Source organism: Heptranchias perlo, chromosome 14, assembly GCF_035084215.1.
Source record: "Heptranchias perlo isolate sHepPer1 chromosome 14, sHepPer1.hap1, whole genome shotgun sequence".
NCBI classification, from domain to species: Eukaryota; Metazoa; Chordata; class Chondrichthyes; order Hexanchiformes; family Hexanchidae; genus Heptranchias; species Heptranchias perlo.
In genome coordinates, this window is record NC_090338.1 from 7136005 (window position 1) to 7155725 (window position 19721).

Sequence of the window (19721 nt, forward strand, 5' to 3'; positions counted from 1 at the left end):
CCCCTTGATCCTGTTCTGCAATTCAATTAGATCATGGATGATCTGAATCTTAACTCCATTTACCCACCTTAGTTCCGTGACCCTTAATACCCTTACCTAACAAAAATCTATCAATCTCAGTTTTGAAATTTTCAATTGACCTCCAGCCTCAACAGCTTTTTGGGGGAGAGAGTTCCAGATTTCCACTCCCCTTTGTGTGAAGAAGTGCCTCCTGACATCACCCCTGAACGGCCGAGCTCTAATTTTAAGGTTCTGCCCCCTTGTTCTGGACTCCCCCCACCAGAGGAAAATAGTTTCTCTCGATCTACCCTATCAAATCCTTTAATCATCTTAAACACCTCAATTAGATCACCCCTTAATCTTCTATACTCAAGGGAATACAAGCCTAGTCTGTGCAACCTGTCCTCATAATTTAACCCTTTTAGCCCCGGTGTCATTCTGGTGAGTCTGCTCTACACCCCCTCCAAGGCCAATCTATCCTTCCTGAGGTGCGGTGATCAGAACTGAACACAGAAGTCCAGATAGGGTCTAACCAGAGCTCTGTACAGCTGTAACATAGCTTCCACCCCACTGTATTCTAGTCCCCCCTTGAGATAAAGGCCAACATTCCCTTTGCCTTTTTAATGGGCAATAAATACCGCCCTGTGAGCGTTGCCCACGTCCGGAGAACAAACGAAAAAGCTGCAGTCGTTGTCGGGTTGAATGGAACAGATCCCGGCAACAGGTTAGCTTTCCAAGTAATGAAGAGGACTTGCCTGGGAGCACATCTGGTGAAGGGCGGTGGCGATGGCTTTTGCAGGTGTGTCGCAGTGGAAGACGTGACACTTCAGCATGCACGTGTCCTTGTCACTTGCGACGTAGGCAAAATCTCTACCCGGGGGGGGGAAAGAAACAGATTTAACAGTGAACACACCTGGCAAACATCCCATAACCGGAGCAAACATTATGTCAATCCATGTCTGCCTGTCTTTCTATCTATAATCTGTCTGTCTATAGCCTGTCTACTTATAGTCTGCATGTCTACAGTCTGTCTATTTATCGTCTGCCTGTCTATAGTCTGTTTACTTATATAATCATAGGATCATAGAATCTTGCAGCACAGAAGGAGGCCATTCGGCCCGTCGTGCCTGTGCCGGCTCTTTGAAAGAGTTCTCCAATCTAGTCCCACACCCCAGCTTTTTCCCCATAACCCTGCAAATTAATCCTCTTCAATTTCATGTCCAATTGCCTTTTGAAAGTTCCTATGGAATCTGCTCCCACCGCCCTTTCAGGGAGTGCGTTCCTGATCTTAACAACCCTCTGTGTGAAAAGATTTCTCCTAATTTTTCCTCGAGTTCTTTTACCAATTATTTTAATTCTGTGACCTCTGGTTACCGACCCACTTGTCACTGGAAACAGTTTCTCCCTACTTGATCTATCAAAACCCCTCATAATTTTGAATACCTCTATCAGGTCTCCCTTTAACCTTCTCTGCTCTAAGGAGAACAATCCCAGCTTTTCCAATGCCCCCTCATTACTGAAGTCTCTCATCCCTGGAATCATCCTGGTAAACCTCCTCTGCACCCTCTCCAAGGCCTTGACATCCATCCTAAAGTGTGGTGCCCAGTATTGGACACAATACTCCAGCTGAGGCCTAACCAGTGATTTGTAAAGGTTTAGTATGACTTACTAGTTTTTGTATTCAATGTCCCTATTTACAAAGCCAAGTATCCCATACACTTTCTTAACCGCCTTATCAAATACCCTCCCACCTTCAAAGATTTGTGAATGTGCACCCCCAGGTCCCTCTGCTCTTGCACCCCCCTCAAAATAGTACCATTTAGATTATACTGTCTCTCCATATTGTTCATCCCAAAGTGCATCAGTTCACACTTATCCACATTAAATTGTATCTGCCATGTGTCTGCCCATTTCACAAGTCTGTCCATGTCCTCTTGAAATCTGCTCACTATTTACTACGTTGCCAAGTTTCGTATCATTCGCAAACTTAGAAATTGTACTCCCTGGACCCAAGTCCAGGTCACTTATATGTAACAAGAAAAGCGATGGTCCTAACACCAATCCCTGGGGGAACCCACTGCAAACGTCTCTCCAGTCAGAAAAACATCCCTTCACCATTGCACTCTGCCTCCTATTCCTTAGCCAATTACGTACCCAAATTACCACCGCCCCTTTTAATACCATGTGTGATATGTTATCAGATGCCTTTTGAAAGTCAATGTAAACAATATCTACCTTCATCAACCTCCTCTGTTACTTCATCAAAGAACTCAATCAGGTTAGACAGACAGGATTTGCCTTTAACAAATCCTTGCTGGCTCTCCCTTATTAACCCAAGCTTCTCCCAGTGAGGATTAATTTTTCCCTTGACAATGATCTCTAGTAGTTTTCCCACCACTGACATTTTTTGTCTCTAATCAGCCCCACCATTCCTTTAACTATCCTTTTATTTTTTATGTCTTCATCAAAGATTTTTGGGTTCCCTTTTATGTTACCCACTAATCTTTTCTCATACTCTCTCTTTGCCCCTCTTATATCCTTTATTCGATTTCCCCCTGCACTCTCTGTATTCTGCCTGGTTTTCGACTGTATTCTGCACCTGACATTTGTCATCAACCTCCTTTTTCTGTTTTTCTGACTGGCCTGTAGTTACCAGCTTTATCCCTCTCCCCTTTTTTGAACAGGGGTGTAACATTTGCAATCGTCCAGTCCTCTGGCACCGCTCCCATATCCAAGGAGGGTTGAAAGATTGTGGTCAGACCTAGGAACAGGAGTAGGCCATTCAGCCCCTCGTGCCTGCTCCGCCATTTGATAAGATCATGGCTGATCTGTGATCTAACTCCATATACCCGCCTTTGGCCCATATCCCTTAATACCTTTGGTTGCCAAAAAGCTATCTATCTCACATTTAAATTTAGCAATTGAGCTAGTATCAATTGTCGTTTGCAGAAGAGAGTTCCAAACTTCTACCACCCTTAATGTGTAGAAATGTTTTCTAATCTCACTCCTGAAAGGTCTGGCTCTAATTTTTAGACTGTGCCCCCTACTCCTAAAATCCCCAACCAGCGGAAATAGTTTCTCTCTATCCACCCTATCTGTTCCCCTTAATATCTTATAAACTTCAATCAGATCACCCCTTAACCTTCGAAACTCTAGAGAATACAACCCCAATTTGTGTAATCTCTCCTCATTACTTAACCCTTGAAGTACAGGTATCATTCTAGTAAACCTACGCTGCACTCCCTCCAAGGCCAATATGTCCTTCCGAAGGTGCGGTGCCCAGAACTGCTCACAGTACTCCAGGTGCGGTCTAACCAGGGCTTTGTATAGCTGCAGCATAACTTCTGCCCCCTTGTACTCCAGTCCTCTAGATATAAAGGCCAGCATTCCATTAGCCTTCTTGATTATTTTCTGCACCTGTTCATGACACTTCAATGATCTATGTACCTGTACCCCTAAGTCCCTTTGGACATCCACTGTTTTTAACTTTTTACCATTTAGAAAGTACCCTGTTCTATCCTTTTTTGATCCAAAGTGGATGACCTTACATTTGTTTACATTGAATTCCATTTGTCACAGTTTTGCCCATTCACCTAATCTATCAATATTGCTTTGTAATTTTATGTTTTCATCTACACTGCTTACAATGCCACCAATCTTTGTGTCATCGGCAAACTTAGATATGAGACTTTCTATGCCTTCATCTAAGTCGTTAATAAATATTGTGAATAATTGAGACCTTCTGCTATCTCCACCCGAGCTTCCCTCAGCAATCTAGGATGCATCCCATCTGGACCGGGCGATGTTAATCTATTTTGCACCTCCTTTCTATCTATTTTGATCCTATCCAATATCTCTACTCCCTCCTCTACAGCGACATTAACTTCATCCTCTTCTTTTGTGAAGACAGATACAAAATCCTCATTCAGTACCTCAGTCGTGCCCTCTGCCTCCACAAGAAGATTTCCTTTTTTGTCTCTAATCGGCCCCACCATTCCTTTAACTATCCTTTTACTTTTTATATCTTTATAAAAGATTTTTGGGTTCCCTTTTATGTTACCCACGAATCTTTTCTCATACTCTCTCTTTGCCCCTCTTATATCCTTTATTTGATTTCCCCCTGCACTCTCTGTATTCTGCCTGGTTTTCGACTGTATTCTGTACCTGACATTTGTCATCAACCTCCTTTTTCTGTTTTATTTTAACCTCTATTTTCCTCTGTCATCCAGGGAGCTCTCGCTGTGGATGCCCCATCTTTCCTCCTTATGGGAATATACTTGGTTTGTCCCCGAACTATCTCTGCTTTGAAGGCCTGCCATTGCTTATTTACTGTTTTCCTGGCCAACCTTTGTTTCCAGTCCACCTGTGCTCGATCCCTTCTCAAATCACTGAAATTGTCTTTCTTCCAGTTGAATATTTTCACCATTGATTTGTCTTTGTCCCTTTCCATGACCACTTTAAACCAAATTATATTATGATCACTATTACCCAGATGTTCTCCCACTGAAACACACTCCATTTGCCCTATTTCATTCTCTGGAACTAGATCCAGCACTGCTTCCACTACTTAAAGTCTGTTTAGCTATAGTCTATTTGTCTATTATCTGTTTACCTATAATCTGTCTACTTATAACCTGTCCGTCTATAATCTGTCTATAGTCTGTCTGTCTATAGACTGTCTATCTATAGTTTAGGGCCCTGAAATCCCATAGGCAGTGAACCAGACTCTATGCTGGGACCACGTCCGCTGATACCCTCCAGTGCTGATTCTACCAGAGTCTGTGGGATCAGTGGAGGCATCTCATTAGCATGGGCCTGTCGTACAAGGAACAATTTACAAATCTGAGAAGATAAACAAACGGAACGATAGAGGGCCAAAGGTCCACTCACTTATGCCTGGGATGCCATGGAGATCCCCTTGGGAGGTTTATGCTCCAAACAGGGGCAGCCTTGCAGATGGAATGGGGAGGACAAATTGGGGCCTGGCACTTAATTTTCCTGCAGGTGAGCTGGGGACTCCTCAGATCAGATGTGCTGAGAGGGAAGTGTGAAGCAAGAATCAGAATGTCATTCTAGTACTATCCTGGCCCACTTTACCTCTGTATCTGTCTGTCTGCCCATCTCATTGTCTGTTTCTATCTGCCTATTGATGCATACCAATTTGTCTGGTACCAATCCCAGCTGATCGTCAGATGGATCTTTCTTAGCACCAATCCCTGATCACCATAGGTGGATCTCTCCTGATACCAGTCCCCTGCTGACCAATGGCTGGACCTCTCCTAGAACCAATCCCTGTTGACCATTGGATGGATCTCTCAGTACCAGTTCTTGCTGACCATTGGATGGATCTCTCAATACCAGTCCCCAATGACCATTGGACGGATCTCTTAGTACCAGTTCTTGCTGACCATTGGATGGATCTCTCCTGGTACCAATCCCTGATGACCATTGGATGGATCTCTCCTGGTACCAATCCCTGATGACCATTGGCTGGATCTCTCAGTACCAGTTCTTGCTGACCATTGGATGGATCTCTCAATACCAGTCCCCAATGACCATTGGACGGATCTCTTAGTACCAGTTCTTGCTGACCATTGGATGGATCTCTCCTGGTACCAATCCCTGATGACCATTGGATGGATCTCTCCTGGTACCAATCCCTGTTGACCATTGGATGGATCTCTCAGTACCAGTCCTTAATGACCATTGGATGGATCTCTCAGTATCAGTTCTTGCCGACCATCGGATGAATCTCTCCTGGTACCAATCCCTGATGACCATTGGATGGATCGCTCCTGCTACCAATCCCTGATAACCATTGGATGGATCTCTCCTGATACCAATCCCTGATGACCATTGGATGGATCTCTCAGTATCAGTTCTTGCCGACTATCGGATGGATCTCTCCTGGTACCAATCCCTGATGACCATTGGATGGATCTCTCCTGCTACCAATCCCTGATAACCATTGGATGGATCTCTCCTGATACCAATCCCTGATGACCATTGGATGGATCTCTCAGTACCAGTTCTTGCTGACCATTGGATGGATCTCTCCTGGTACCAATCCCTGATGACCATTGGATGGATCTCTCCTGCTACCAATCCCTGATGACCATTGGATGGATCTCTCCTGGTACCAATCCCTGATGACCATTGGATGGATCTCAGTACCAGTTCTTGCTGACCATTGGATGGATCTCTCTTAGAACCAATCCCTTGCTGTGTCTGATTTTCTCTTCATAATATACTAACAATATTCTGAGTAAAGTTCGTAATTCTTTCATGTTTTGCCAGATTCAGTCCAAACTGAATTTGTAATGTAATCTAAACTGGTTCAGTGAAATCTTTAGGGGACATTAAGCTCTTAGTGGATGTAAAGTAATTTGTGTCAGATTACAGGGACATTCTAAGTCTGGTATATAGTAAAGGGCATTTATGTGAAATATAATACGGTCTCGACCTCCGTTGGATATTGTGTTTATGCAGCGAAAGGAGGCAGAGGCAGATTAACAGAAGTACTGAAGAGCATCGGAACAAATTATGACAATATTGTAGGCTGATAAAGACTGTCAGTCTTTACCTCCTGTCAATCCTCCCTCCACTTCCAGTCTCCAACCTTTCTCTATCATCAGCTTCCTGGTCTCTCTCTGTTTTATCGATGCTACTGTGATCTGTGATCCTCTGAACTCTGCCTCGTTCCTCCTAAACTCCAAACACCCCGCCCGACATGATCTCTTGATCTCGCTGCCCGTCTGCGCTGTCAGATTCTGCAATTCTATTATTTCTCCACTCCCTGGGACACTGACGTGGGGAGTCGGTGAGACAGCAGAGGGCTTCCCCCGATGCTAAGTACAAGGGGCCGGATCTGGCTGGAAAATTAACGGCGTGTTAACGACACACGGTGTTATTAACGCACAAATCGGCCGGCAAGTTCAGGGGATTAAGAGATAGGCGGAGAGTTGCAAATCTCTAGAACTTGCTGGTCGATTTACGCCTCTCCGCTCTTTGCTTCGCACAAACGGCATCTCAGCCTCCCCGTTATTTTTAAGAACTTGCTGGATTTACATCAAGTTACGTGATCTGTACCAGCGTTTATACCCAACATGACCCTCCTCCCTCCCTACTTCATCTCACCCTTCTATTCCTTTCTCCCTCATGTGTTTATCCAGCTTCCCCTTAAATGCATCTACACTATTCACCTCAACTACTCCTTGTGGTAACGAGTTCCACATTCTCACCACTCTCTGGGTAAAGAAGTTTCTCCTGAATTCCCGAATGGATTTATTAGTGACTCTCCTATATTTATTTAAAGAAATATTTTAATATTCTCAACAAATGTACATTCCATTGAGAAATCGAAACTCCACGGGAAAAGTGATCCACCCATGGCTAACTAAAGAAGTTAAGGATAATATTAGATTACAAAAAGAGGCCTAAAATGTTGCCAAGAAGAGTAGTAAGCCTGGGGATTGGGAGAGTTTTAGAAACCAACAAAGGATGACCAAAAAATTGATAAAAAGGGAGAAAATAGAATATGAAAGTTATTGAGCAAGAAATGTAAAACAGATTGTAAGACCTTCTACAAGTATGTAAAAAGGAAGAGAGTAGAAAAAGTAAACGTGGGTCCCTTAGAGGCTGAGACAGGAGAAATTATAATGGGGAATCAGGAAATGGCAGAGACGTTAAACAAATATTTTGTATCTGAGTTCACAGTAGACGACACAAAAAACATACCAGAAATAGTGGGGAACCAAGGAGTTAATGAGAGTGAGGAACTTAAAGTAATTATTATCAGTAGAGAAAAAGTACTTGAGAAACTAATGGGACTAAAAGCTGATAAATCCCCTGGACCTGATGGCCCACATCCGAGGGTTTTAAAAGAGGTGGCTGCAGAGATCGTAGATGCATTGGTTATGATCTTCAAAAATTCCCTGGATTCTGGGATGGTCCCAGCGGATTGGAAGGTAGCAAATGTGACCCCGCTATTCAAGAAGGGAGGGAGAGAGAAAGCAGGAAACTACAGGCCAGTTAGCCTGACATGAGTCATCAGGAAAATGCTGGAATCCATTATTAAGGAAGTGCTAACAAGGCACTTAGAAAATCATAATGTGGTTAGGTAGAGTAGCAAAGGAGGCAGATGCAGATTAACAGAAGTACTGAAGAGCATCAGAACAAATCATGACAATATTGTAGGCTGATAAAGACTATCAGTCATCACATCCTGGCAATCCTCCCTTCACTTCCAGTCTCCAACCTTTCTCTATCATCAAAGAGGTAGCAAAGGCATAGTGGTCTTAATGGGGGACTTTAACCTTCACATAGATTGGGAAAAGCAGACTAGCAACTGTCAGAAAGATAGTGAATTTCTTGAGTGTGTCCGGGATAGTTTTCTACAGCAGTATGTCCGAGAGGCAACAAGGGGGCAAGCCATACTAGATTTAGTAAGGAGTAATGAACCAGATTTAGTTAACGGCTTAACTCTGCGTGAACATCTATCCAATAGTGATCATAACACGATCGAGTTCAATGTAGTGTTTGAAAGGGAAAAAGTGAATCAGCTGCTAAGATTCTAGACTTGGGTAAGGCCGACTTCAATGGGATGAGACAGAGACTGTCCACAGTAAACTGGGCAAATCTGTTAATGGGTAAAACGACTGATGATCAGTGGGAAATGTTTAAAGAAACATTTAACGTGATACAGAATCGGTTTATACCCCTGAGGGGCAAGAACTCTACTTGCCAAAAAAAACAGCCATGGACAACTAAAGAGGTAAGGGACAGTATAAGACATAAGGAAAGGGCATACAAAAAGGCAAAAAATGGCAGAGATCCTGGCGAATGGGAAAGATACAAGGATCAACAAAGGGTCACAAAACAGATAGTAAGAGCTACAAAAAGAGAGTATGAAAAGAAACTTGCAAGGGATATCAAAACCAATACGAAGAACTTTTACAGTTACATTAGGAAAAAGAGGGCGGTCAGAAGCAGTGTTGGCCCCTTAAAAACTGAAAGTGGGGATATTGTCATTGACAATGGGGAAATGGCGGACATGTTGGACAATTACTTTGCGTCAGTATTTACAGTAGAAAAAGAGGATAGCATGCCGGAAATCCCAAGAAAGCTTATATTGAATCGGGGACAGGGACTCGATAAAATTAACATAAGTAAAGCAACAGTAATGAAGAAAATAATAGCACTAAAGAGTGATAAATCCCCAGGACCAGATGGTTTCCATCCCAGGGTTTTAAAGGAAGTAGGTGAGCACGTTGCAGATGCCCTAACTATAATCTTTCAAAGTTCTCTAGATTCAGGAACTGTCCCTCTCGATTGGAAAATTGCACATGTCACTCCGCTTTTTAAGAAAGGTGAGAGAGGGAAACCAGGGAACTATAGACCAGTTAGCCTAACATCTGTTGTGGGGAAAATGCTGGATTCTATAATTAAGGATAGGGTGACTGAACACCTCGAGAGTTTTCAGTTAATCAGAGAAAGCCAGCATGGATTTGTGAAAGGTAGGTCATGCCTGACAAACCTGATTGAATTTTTTGAAGAAGTGACTAAAGTAGTGGACAGGGAAATGTCAATGGATGTTATTTATATGGACTTCCAGAAGGCATTTGATAAGGTCTCACATAAGAGAATGTTAGCTAAGATAGAAGCCCATGGAATCAAGGCAAAAGTACGGACTTGGTTAGGAAGTTGGCTGAGCGAAAGGCAACAGAGAGTAGGGATAATGGGAAGGTACTCACATTGGCAGGATGTGACTAGTGGAGTCCCGCACGGATCTGTCTTGGGGCCTCAATTATTCACAATATTTATTAACGACTTAGATGAAGGCATAGAAAGTCTCACATCTAAGTTTGACGATGACACAAAGATTGGTGGCATTGTAAGCAGTGTAGATGAAAACATAAAATTACAAAGCGATATTGATAGATTAGGTGAATGGGCAAAACTGTGACAAATGGAATTCAATGTAGACAAATGTGAGGTCATCCACTTTGGATCAAAAAAGGATAGAACAGGGTACTTTCTAAATGGTAAAAATTTAAAAACAGTGGATGTCCAAAGGGACTTAGGGGTTCAGGTACATCGATCATTGAAGTGTCATGAACAGGTGCAGAAACTAATCAATAAGGCTAATGGAATGCTGACCTTTATATCTAGAGGACTAGAGTACAAGGGGGCAGAAGTTATGCTGCAGCTATACAAAACCTTGGTTAGACCGCACCTGGAGTACTGTGAGCAGTTCTGGGCACCGCACCTTCGGAAGGACATATTGGCCTTGGAGGGAGTGCAGCATAGGTTTACTAGAATGATACCCGGACTTCAAGGGTTAAGTAATGAGGAGAGATTACACAAATTGGGGTTGTATTCTCTCGAGTTTCGAAGGTTAAGGGATGATCTGATCAAAGTTTATAAGATATTAAGGGAAACATATAGGGTGGATAGAGAGAAACTATTTCCGCTGGTTGGGAATTCTAGGAGTAGGGAGCACAGTCTAAAATTAGAACCAGATCTTTCAGAAATGAGATTAGAAAACATTTCTACACACAAAGGGTGGTAGAAGTTTTGAACTCTCTTCTGCAAACGGCAATTGATGCTAGCTCAATTGCTAAATTTAAATGTGAGATAGATAGCTTTTTGGCAACCAAAGGTATTAAGGGATATGGGCCAAAGGCAGTTTTATGGAGTTAGATCACAAATCAGCCATGATCTTATCAAATGGCGGAGCAGGCATGCGGGGCTGAATGGCCTACTCCTGTTGCTATATTCCTATGTTCCTAGAGTCAACATGGTTTTATGAAAGGGAAATCGTGTTTGACATATTTATTGGAGTTTTTTGAGGATGTAACTAGCAGGGTAGATAAAGGAGAACCAGTGGATGTAGTATATTTGGAATTTCAAAAGGCATTCAATAAGGTGCCACGTAAAAGGTTGTTCCACAAGATAAGTGCTCATGGGGTTGGGGGTAACATATTAGCATGGATAGAGGATTGGTTAATGGACAGAAAACAGAGAGTAGGGATAAACGGGTCATTTTCAGGTTGGCAGGCTGTAACTAGTGGGGTGCTGCAAGGATCGGTGCTTGGGCCTCAGCTATTTACAATCTATATTAATGACTTAGATGAGGGGACAGAGTGTAATGTATCCAAGTTTGTTGATGATACAAAGCTAGGTGGGAAAGTAAGCTGTGAGGAGGACACAAAGCATCTGCAAAGGGATATAGACAGGTTAACTGAGTGGGCAAGGAGGTGGCAGATGGAGTATAAATTAGAAACATAGAAAATAGGAGCAGGAGTAGGCCATTCGGCCCTTCGAGCCTGCTCCGCCTTCAATATGATTATGGGCTGATCCTCTATCTCAATATCATATTCCCGCTCTCTCCCCATGCCCCTTGATGCCTTTTATGTCCAGAAATCTATCTAGCTCCTTTTTAAACATGTTCAGTGACTTGGCCTCCACAGCCTCCTGTGGTAGAGAATTCCACAGGTTCACCACCCTCTCAGTGAAGAAATGTCTCCTCATCTCAGTCCTAAATGTCCTACCCCGTATCCTGAGACTGTGACCCCTCGTTCTGGACCCCCCCCACAGCCAGGGGAAACATCCTCCCTGCATCCAGTCTGTCTAGCCCTGTCAGAATTTTATCCGTTTCAATGAGATCCCCTCTCATTCTTCTAAACTTTAGTGAATACAGGCCGAGTCGACTCAATCTCTCCTCATACGACAGTCCTGCCATCCCAGGAATCAGTCTGGTGAACCTTCACTGCACTCCCTCTATGGCAAATATATCCTTTCTTAGGTAAAGAGACCAAAACTGCACACAATACTCCAGGTATGGTCTCACCAAGGCCCTGTATAACTGCAGTAAGCCATCCTTGCTCCTGTACTCAAATCCTCTTGCAATGAAGGCCAACATACCATTTGCCTTCCTAACTGCTTGCTGCACCTGCATGTTTGCTTTCAGCAACTGGTGTACAAGGACACCCAGGTCCCTTTGTACATCAACATTTCCCAATCTATCACCATTTAAATAATGCTTTGCCTTTCTGTTTTTCCTTCCAAAGTGGATAACTTCACATTTATCCACGTTATTCTGCATCTGCCATGTATTTGCCCACTCACTCAACTTGTTTAAATTTCCTTGAAGCCTCTTTGCATCCTCCTCACAGCTCACAATTCCATCTAGTTTTGTGACGTCAGCAAACTTGGAAATATTACATTTGGTTCCCTCATCCAAATCATTGATATAGATTGCGAGTAGTTGGGGCCCAATCACTGACCCCACTAGTCACTGCCTGCTACCCCAAAAAAGACCCATTTATTCCTACTCTCTGTTTCCTGTCTGTTAACCAATTTTCAATCCATGCCAGTATATTCCCCCCAATCCCATGTGCTTTAATTCAGCACACTAACCTCTTACGTGGGACTTTATCAAAGGCCTTCTGAAAATCCAAATACACCACATCCACAGGTTCTCCCTTATCTATTCTACCAGTTACATCCTTAAAAAACTCCAGTAGGTTTGTCAAACACGATTTCCCTTTCATAAATCCATGTTGACTTTGTCTAATCCCGTTGATATTTTCTAAGTGTCCTGTTATCACATCCTTTATAATAGACTCTAGCATTTTCCCTACTACTGATGTTAGGCTAACCGGTCTGTAGTTCCCTGTTTTCTCTCTCCCTCCTTTTTTAAATAGTGGGGTTACATTTGCCACCCTCCAACCTGCAGGAACTGTTCCATAATCTATAGAATTTTGAAAGATGACAATTAATGCATCCACTATTTCCATGGCTACCTCTTTTAGTACTCTGGGGTGCAGATTATCAGGCCCTGGGATTTATCGGCTTTCAGTCCCATTAATTTCTCCAGCACTATTTTTTTACGAATACTAATTTCCTCTAATTCCTCCCTCTCACTAGTCCCTTGGTTCCCTAGCATTTCTGGGAAGTTATTTGTGTCCTCTTCCGTGAAGACAGAACCAAAGTATTTGATTAATTGCTCTGCCATTTCCTTGTCTCAATCTCAATCAATCTCTTGGTCCATTTTTGCTGAATTCTAAAATTCTGCTCCCAATCCTCAGGCTTGCTACTTTTTCTGGCAACTTTATATGACTCCTCTTTGGATCTAATACTATCTTTAATTTCTTTTGTTAGCCATGGTTGGGCCGCTTTTCCTATTGTGTTTTTGTGCCAGAAAGGAATGTATAATTGTTGCAATTTATGCATTCGTTCCTTAAATGTTAGCCACCGTCATGCCTTTTAATGAATCGCCCCAATCTATCATAGCCAACTCACTCCTCATACCTTCGTAGTTTCCTTTGTTTAGATTTAGGAACCTAGTTTCGGATTGGACTGCTTCACTTTCCATCTTAATGAAGAATTCCACCATATTATGGTCACTCTTCCCTAAAGGACCCTGCACAATAAGATTATTAATTGCACAATACCCAATCAATACCCTTCTCATTGCACAATACCCTTCTCATTGCACAATACCCAATCAATACCCTTCTCATTGCACAATACCCTTCTCATTGCACAATACCCAATCTAGGATAGCCTGTTCCCTAGTTGGCTCCTCAATGTACTGGTCTAAAAAACCATCTCGTACACACTCCACGAATTCATCCTCCACTAATTTGGTTTGGTCAGTCTACATGTAGATTAAAGTCACCCATGATTACTGTAGCACCCTTGTAGTACCCTACCGTAGTACCCTTGTTTCATGCATCTCTAATTTCCTGTTTGATCCCATCCCCTACATTACCATTACTGTTGGAGGCCTATAGACAACTCCCACCAATGTTTTCTGCCCCTTGGTGCTTCTTAACTCCACCCAGACTGATTCTACATCTTGATTTTCTGAGCCAATATCCATTCTCGCTATTGCTCTGATTTCATCCTTTAATAACAACGCCACCCCATCTCCTTTTCCTTTTTGCCTGTCCTTCCTAAATATCGAATACCCTTGGATATTCAGCTCCCAGCCTTGGTCACCCTGCAGCCATGTCTCCATAATCACAATTATATCGTATCCCTTTACATCTATTTGCACAGTTAATTTGTCTACCTCATTACGATTGCTTCGTGCATTCAGATTCAGTGCCTTTAGATTTGTCTTTTTAACATTTTTAGACATCTTAACATTTTTTTGTACTAAGGCCCTATTTGTCTTATTACCATTTTTTCTTACCCGGATCCTATTTGTTGTCTTTTGTTTGTGCACCCTGTCCCTTCCTGATACAATCTGGTTATCCTTACCCCAATCACTTTCCTGCACTGCTTCTTTGTCTTTTCTCTTTAGCATTCTAGATTTCTCTCCACCGGGACCCTCCGCCCCCTCCCCCCTAAAGCCCTAATGTGGGGAAATGTGAGGTTATTCACTTTGGTAGGAAGAATAGAAAAAGAGAATATTTTTTAAATGGTGAGAAACTATTAAATGTTGGTGTCCAGAGAGACTTGGGTGTCCTCGTACAAGAAACACAAAGTTAGCATGCAGGTACAGCTGGCAATTAGGAAGGCAAATGGCATGTTGGCTTTTATTGCAAGGGGTTGGAGTACAAGAGTAAGGAAGTCTTGCTACAATTAAGGGGTACAGTGGCATACTGGTTATATTACTGGACTAGTAATCCAGAGTCATGAGTTTAAATCCCACCATGGCAGCTGGGGAGTTTAAATTTAATTAATTAAATAAGAAAAAGTCTATAATAAAAGAAACTAGCATCAGTAATATTGGCCGTGAAACTACTGGATTGTCATGAAAACCCATCTGGTTCACTAATGTCCTTTAGGGAAGGAAACCTGCCGTCCTTACCCGGTCTGGCCCATATGTGACTCCAGACCCACAGCAATGTGGTTAATTCTTAATCGCCCTCTGAAATGGCCTAGAAAACCACACAGTTGTCAAGAAGGCAGCTCACCACCCCCTTCTCAAGGGCACTTAAGGGATGGGCAATAAATGCCGGCCTTGCCAGTGACGCCCACATCCCATGAATGAATTTTAAAAAAAATTGTACAGGGCTTTGTTGAGACCTCACCTGGAGTACTGTGTACAGTTTTGGTCTCCTTATCTAAGGAAGGATATACTTGCCTTAGAGGCGGTGCAACGAAAGTTCACTAGATTAATTCCAGGAATGAGAGGGGATTATTCCTCTTATGAGGAGAGATTGAGTAGAATGGGCCTATACTCTCTGGAGTTTAGAAGAATAAGAGGGGATCTCATTAAAACATATGAGATTCTGAGGGGGTTTGACGTTAGAGGCTGAGAAGTTGTTTCCCCTGGCTGGAGAGTCTAGAACAGGGGCATAGTCGCAGGATAAGAGGTCGGCCATTTAGTACTGAGATGAGGAGGAATTTCTTCACTCAGAGGGCTGTGAATCTTTTGAATTTTCTACCCCAGAGGACTGTGGATGCTGAGTCATTGAATATATTCAAGGCTGAGATAGATAGATATTTGGACTCTAATGGAATCAAGGGATATGGGGATCGGGCGGGAAAGTGGAGTTGAGGTCGAAGATCAGCCATGATCTTGTTGAATGGCGGAGCAGGCTCGAGGGGCCTTATGGCCTACTCCTGCTCCTATTTCTAATGTTCTTACGACCTCTAGTTTTGGACTCCCCACAAGTGGAAACATCTTCTCTACGTCTACCCTATCAAACACTTTCAGAATCTTAAAGACCTCTTAGAAGGTTAGAAGGTTCACTCGGTTAATCCCGGGGATGAGGGGGCGGACATATGAGGAGAGGTTGAGTAGATTGGGACTCTACGCATTGGAGTTCAGAAGAATGAGAGGCGATCTTATTGAAACATATAAGATTGTGAAGGGGCTTGATCGGGTGGATGTGGTAAGGATGTTCCCAAGGATGGGTGAAACTAGAACTAGGGGGCATAATCTTAGAATAAGGGGCTGCTCTTTCAAAACTGAGATGAGGAGAAACTTCTTCACTCAGAGGGTAGTAGGTCTGTGGAATTTGCTGCCCCAGGAAGCTACATCATTAAATAAATTTAAAACAGAAATAGAAAGTTTCCTAGAAGTAAAGGGAATTAGGGGTTACGGGGAGCGGGCAGGAAATTGGACATGAATTTAAATTTGAGGTTAGGATCAGATCAGCCATGATCTTATTGAATGGCGGAGCAGGCTCGAGGGGCCGATTGGCCTACTCCTGCTCCTATTTCTTATGTTCTTATGTTCTCTATCAGGTCACCCCTCAGTCTTCTAGAGAAAAGAGCCCCAGCCTGTCCAACCTTTCCTGATAAGTATATCCTTTCAGTTCTGGTATCATTCTTGTGAATCTTTTTGTGTCCCTTCTCCAATGCCTCTAATTTGCACATTAATTGCCCATTAAACTCACCACAGAAAGTTACAGCTGGTAATTAACAGCTATGTACCCTTTTAACAATGTGATAATTATTAATGCAATGCAAATCAAACTCTCAGGCCCAGAACAGGAACAATTTAAACTGTTCAAGCTCATTCCTGCACGTAGTAAATTGTTGTTAGATACTTAAAAAAATGTCAAATTTTGAAGTTTAAATTCTTTTTTTTTTACTTTTCCTTTCTGTCTCTTTTCTTTCTCTCTCTCTCTTTAATCCAGTCTTTCTTTCCCCCTCTTTATTTCTCTTTCTGTACCTCATTTGACTTTAATTCACCCCATTTCCTTCTCCGTTTCTTTCTCTACCCTTAATTCTCATTTGGTTAAGGAGATAGATTGTTGGTGCTGCCGTTCACTGAGGCCCCGGGTGTCCTGTCGCCCCCGTTATCAGCTCGCACTTCCGGAAAGTTAGGGCGCAAGAACTTTTCCGGCGGGAGGAAAATGTCCGACTAACAGCGTAGGTAACGAGATTCCCGGCTCCGGCAAGGTTGAGCCCGTTGCTTTGCAGAGAGCAATTTGTGCAGCGTATCGGGCAACGGCTAACACAAGTGCTGTCATGTGTGAAGGCGCAAAGTACAATATTTTAATCCAAAACATGCACAAGTTCGACTTAAAGGAACAGAAATCAGAAACTCTACCTGTCTCTGTCTCCATGGCAGCATGAAGAAAATCAATTGATTAATCAATAAAGTCATAAAGCATTTGATTAAATTATACATATATAATATCACTAAACAACCAAAATAAATCAGTTTTATTCTGATAAATATCTCGATATATTAGGGTACAATTTCTGATTGGCCACGTAATTTTGGCAGAAGATCCCTGAGCCCTGACTCCTGCTGGTGTCCTGGTCCCAGAGCCCTGATTCCTGCTGGTGTTCCAGTCCCAGAGCCCTGACTCCTGCTGGTGAACTAGTCCCTGAGCCCTGACTCCTACTGGTGTCCTGGTCCCAAAACTCTGACACCTACTGGTGTCTTGGTCCCAGGGTCCTGACTCCTACTAGTGTCCTGGCTCCAGAACCCTGACTCCTGCTGGTGTCCTGGTCCCGAGTCCTGGCTCCTATTGGTGTCTTGGTCCCAGGGTCCTGGCTCCTGCTGGTGTCCTAGTCCCAGAGCCTTGACCTCTGTTGGTGAACTAGTCCCTGAGCCCTGACTCCTACTGGTGTCCTGGTCCCGAAACCCTGACACCTACTGGTGTCTTGGTCCCAGGTTCCTGACTCCTGCTGGTGTCCTGGTCCCGAGCCAAGGCTCCTATTGGTGTCCTGGTCCTGGAGTCCTGACTCCTGCTGGTGTTCCAGTCCCAGAGCCCTGACTCCTGCTGGTGTCCTGGTCCCAGAGCCCTGACTCCTGCTGGTGTTCCAGTCCCAGAGCCCTGACTCCTGCTGGTGTCCTGGTCCCAGAGCCCTGGCTCCTGCTGGTGTTCCAGTCCCAGAGCCCTGACTCCTGCTGGTGTTCCAGTCCCAGAGCCCTGACTCCTGCTGGTGTCCTGGTCCCAGACCCTGATTTCTGCTGGTGTCCTGGCCCCAGGACTCTGACTCCTGCTGGTGTCCTGGTCCCGAGCGCTGGCTCCTACTGGTATCCTGGTCCTGGAGTCCTGACTCCTGCTGGTGTTCCAGTCCCGGAGCCCTGACTCCTGCATCACTGGACCAAAGCTAAAAGGCAGAGGTAGATGGATAGTGAACTTTATCAGGTATTGGAGAGTCAGGTAACAATTACTCATCTGGATCAGCGACCCTGAGTCTGTCAGAAATCAATTTAAATATCAATTTCATTTGAATTAATTTATGCGATACTCAGCTCTGGCTGCCATGAACACTCTTGTGGTTAGCTGTAGTCCAGATAATAGGCATCCCGGATAATCCAGTGTGGAGAATTAACTAAATGCAGATAATGTTTGTGTGCTGGATTATTCAGTATTGATGGGAAGTGAGGAGAGCAGTCGGTATCTGGGGAATGGAAGGAGATGTCGATCGGGTGAGATGATGAGGGGAGGGAGGAGGCTCGTGTGGAGCATAAACACCGGCCTGGACCCGCTGGACCGGGTGACCTGTTTCTTTGTTGTACATTCTACGTAATTCTATAAATTGCCCCAGTTCAATCCAAGAGAACTTGGGGGGGCGAGGGTTTATATGAACATGATAAAAGTCAAGAATGAGGAACTGCAATTCAGCCCATCAAATCCTCTCCCTCCAGTTCCCTAACTCTCCCATCAAATCCTCTCCCTCCAGTCCCCAAACTCTCTCATCGAACTCTCTCCCTCCAGTTCCCTAACTCTCCCATCGAACTCTCTCCCTCCAGTCCCCAAACTCTCTCATCGAATCCTCTCCCTCCAGTACCCAAACTCTCCCATCGAATCCTCTCCCTCCAGTACCCAAACTCTCCCATCGAATCCTCTCCCTCCAGTACCCAAACTCTCCCATCGAACTCTGTCCCTCCAGTACTCAAACTCTCTCATCGAACTCTCTCCCTCCAGTCCCCAAACTCTCCCATCGAATCCTCTCCCTCCAGTACCCAAACTCTCCCATCGAATCCTCTCCCTCCAGTACCCAAACTCTCCCATCAAATCCTCTCCCTCCAGTACCCAAACTCTCCCATCGAATCCTCTCCCTCCAGTACCCAAACTCTCTCATCGAATCCTCTCCCTCCAGTACCCAAACTCTCCCATCGAATCCTCTCCCTCCAGTCCCCAAACTCTCCCATCGAATCCTCTCCCTCCAGTACCCAAACTCTCTCATCGAATCCTCTCCCTCCAGTACCCAAACTCTCCCATCGAATCCTCTCCCTCCAGTCCCCAAACTCTCCCATCGAATCCTCTCCCTCCAGTCCCCAAACTCTCTCATCGAATCCTCTCCCTCCAGTCCCCAAACTCTCCCATCAAATCCTCTCCCTCCAGTACCCAAACTCTCTCATTAAATCCTCTCCCTCCAGTACCCAAACTCTCTCATCGAATCCTCTCCCTCCAGTACCCAAACTCTCCCATCGAATCCTCTCCCTCCAGTTCCCTAACTCTCTCATCAAATCCTCTCCCTCCAGTACCCAAACTCTCTCATCGAATCCTCTCCCTCCAGTCCCCAAACTCTCCCATCGAATCCTCTCCCTCCAGTACCCAAACTCTCCCATCGAACTCTCTCCCTCCAGTCCACAAACTCTCCCATCAAATCCTCTCCCTCCAGTTCCCAAACTCTCCCATCGAACTCTCTCCCTCCGGTACCCAAACTCTCCCATCGAACTCTGTCCCTCCAGTTCCCAAACTCTCCCATCGAACTCTCTCCCTCCGGTACCCAAACTCTCCCATCGAACTCTCTCCCTCCAGTACCCAAACTCTCCCATCGAACTC

The 19721-nt window shown here is 44.2% G+C and overlaps 1 protein-coding gene across 1 annotated transcript in view; it reads right to left on the reverse strand.

The window, feature by feature from the left end:
• The window catches only part of apbb3 (amyloid beta (A4) precursor protein-binding, family B, member 3), an 85394-nt gene that overhangs the window by 16538 nt on the left and 49135 nt on the right, over positions 1-19721 (reverse strand). Inside the window, exon 8 of the mRNA XM_067996591.1 lies at positions 756-870. Coding sequence (XP_067852692.1) covers positions 756-870 — 115 coding nt within the window. The remainder of the gene's footprint in view (positions 1-755; positions 871-19721) is intronic.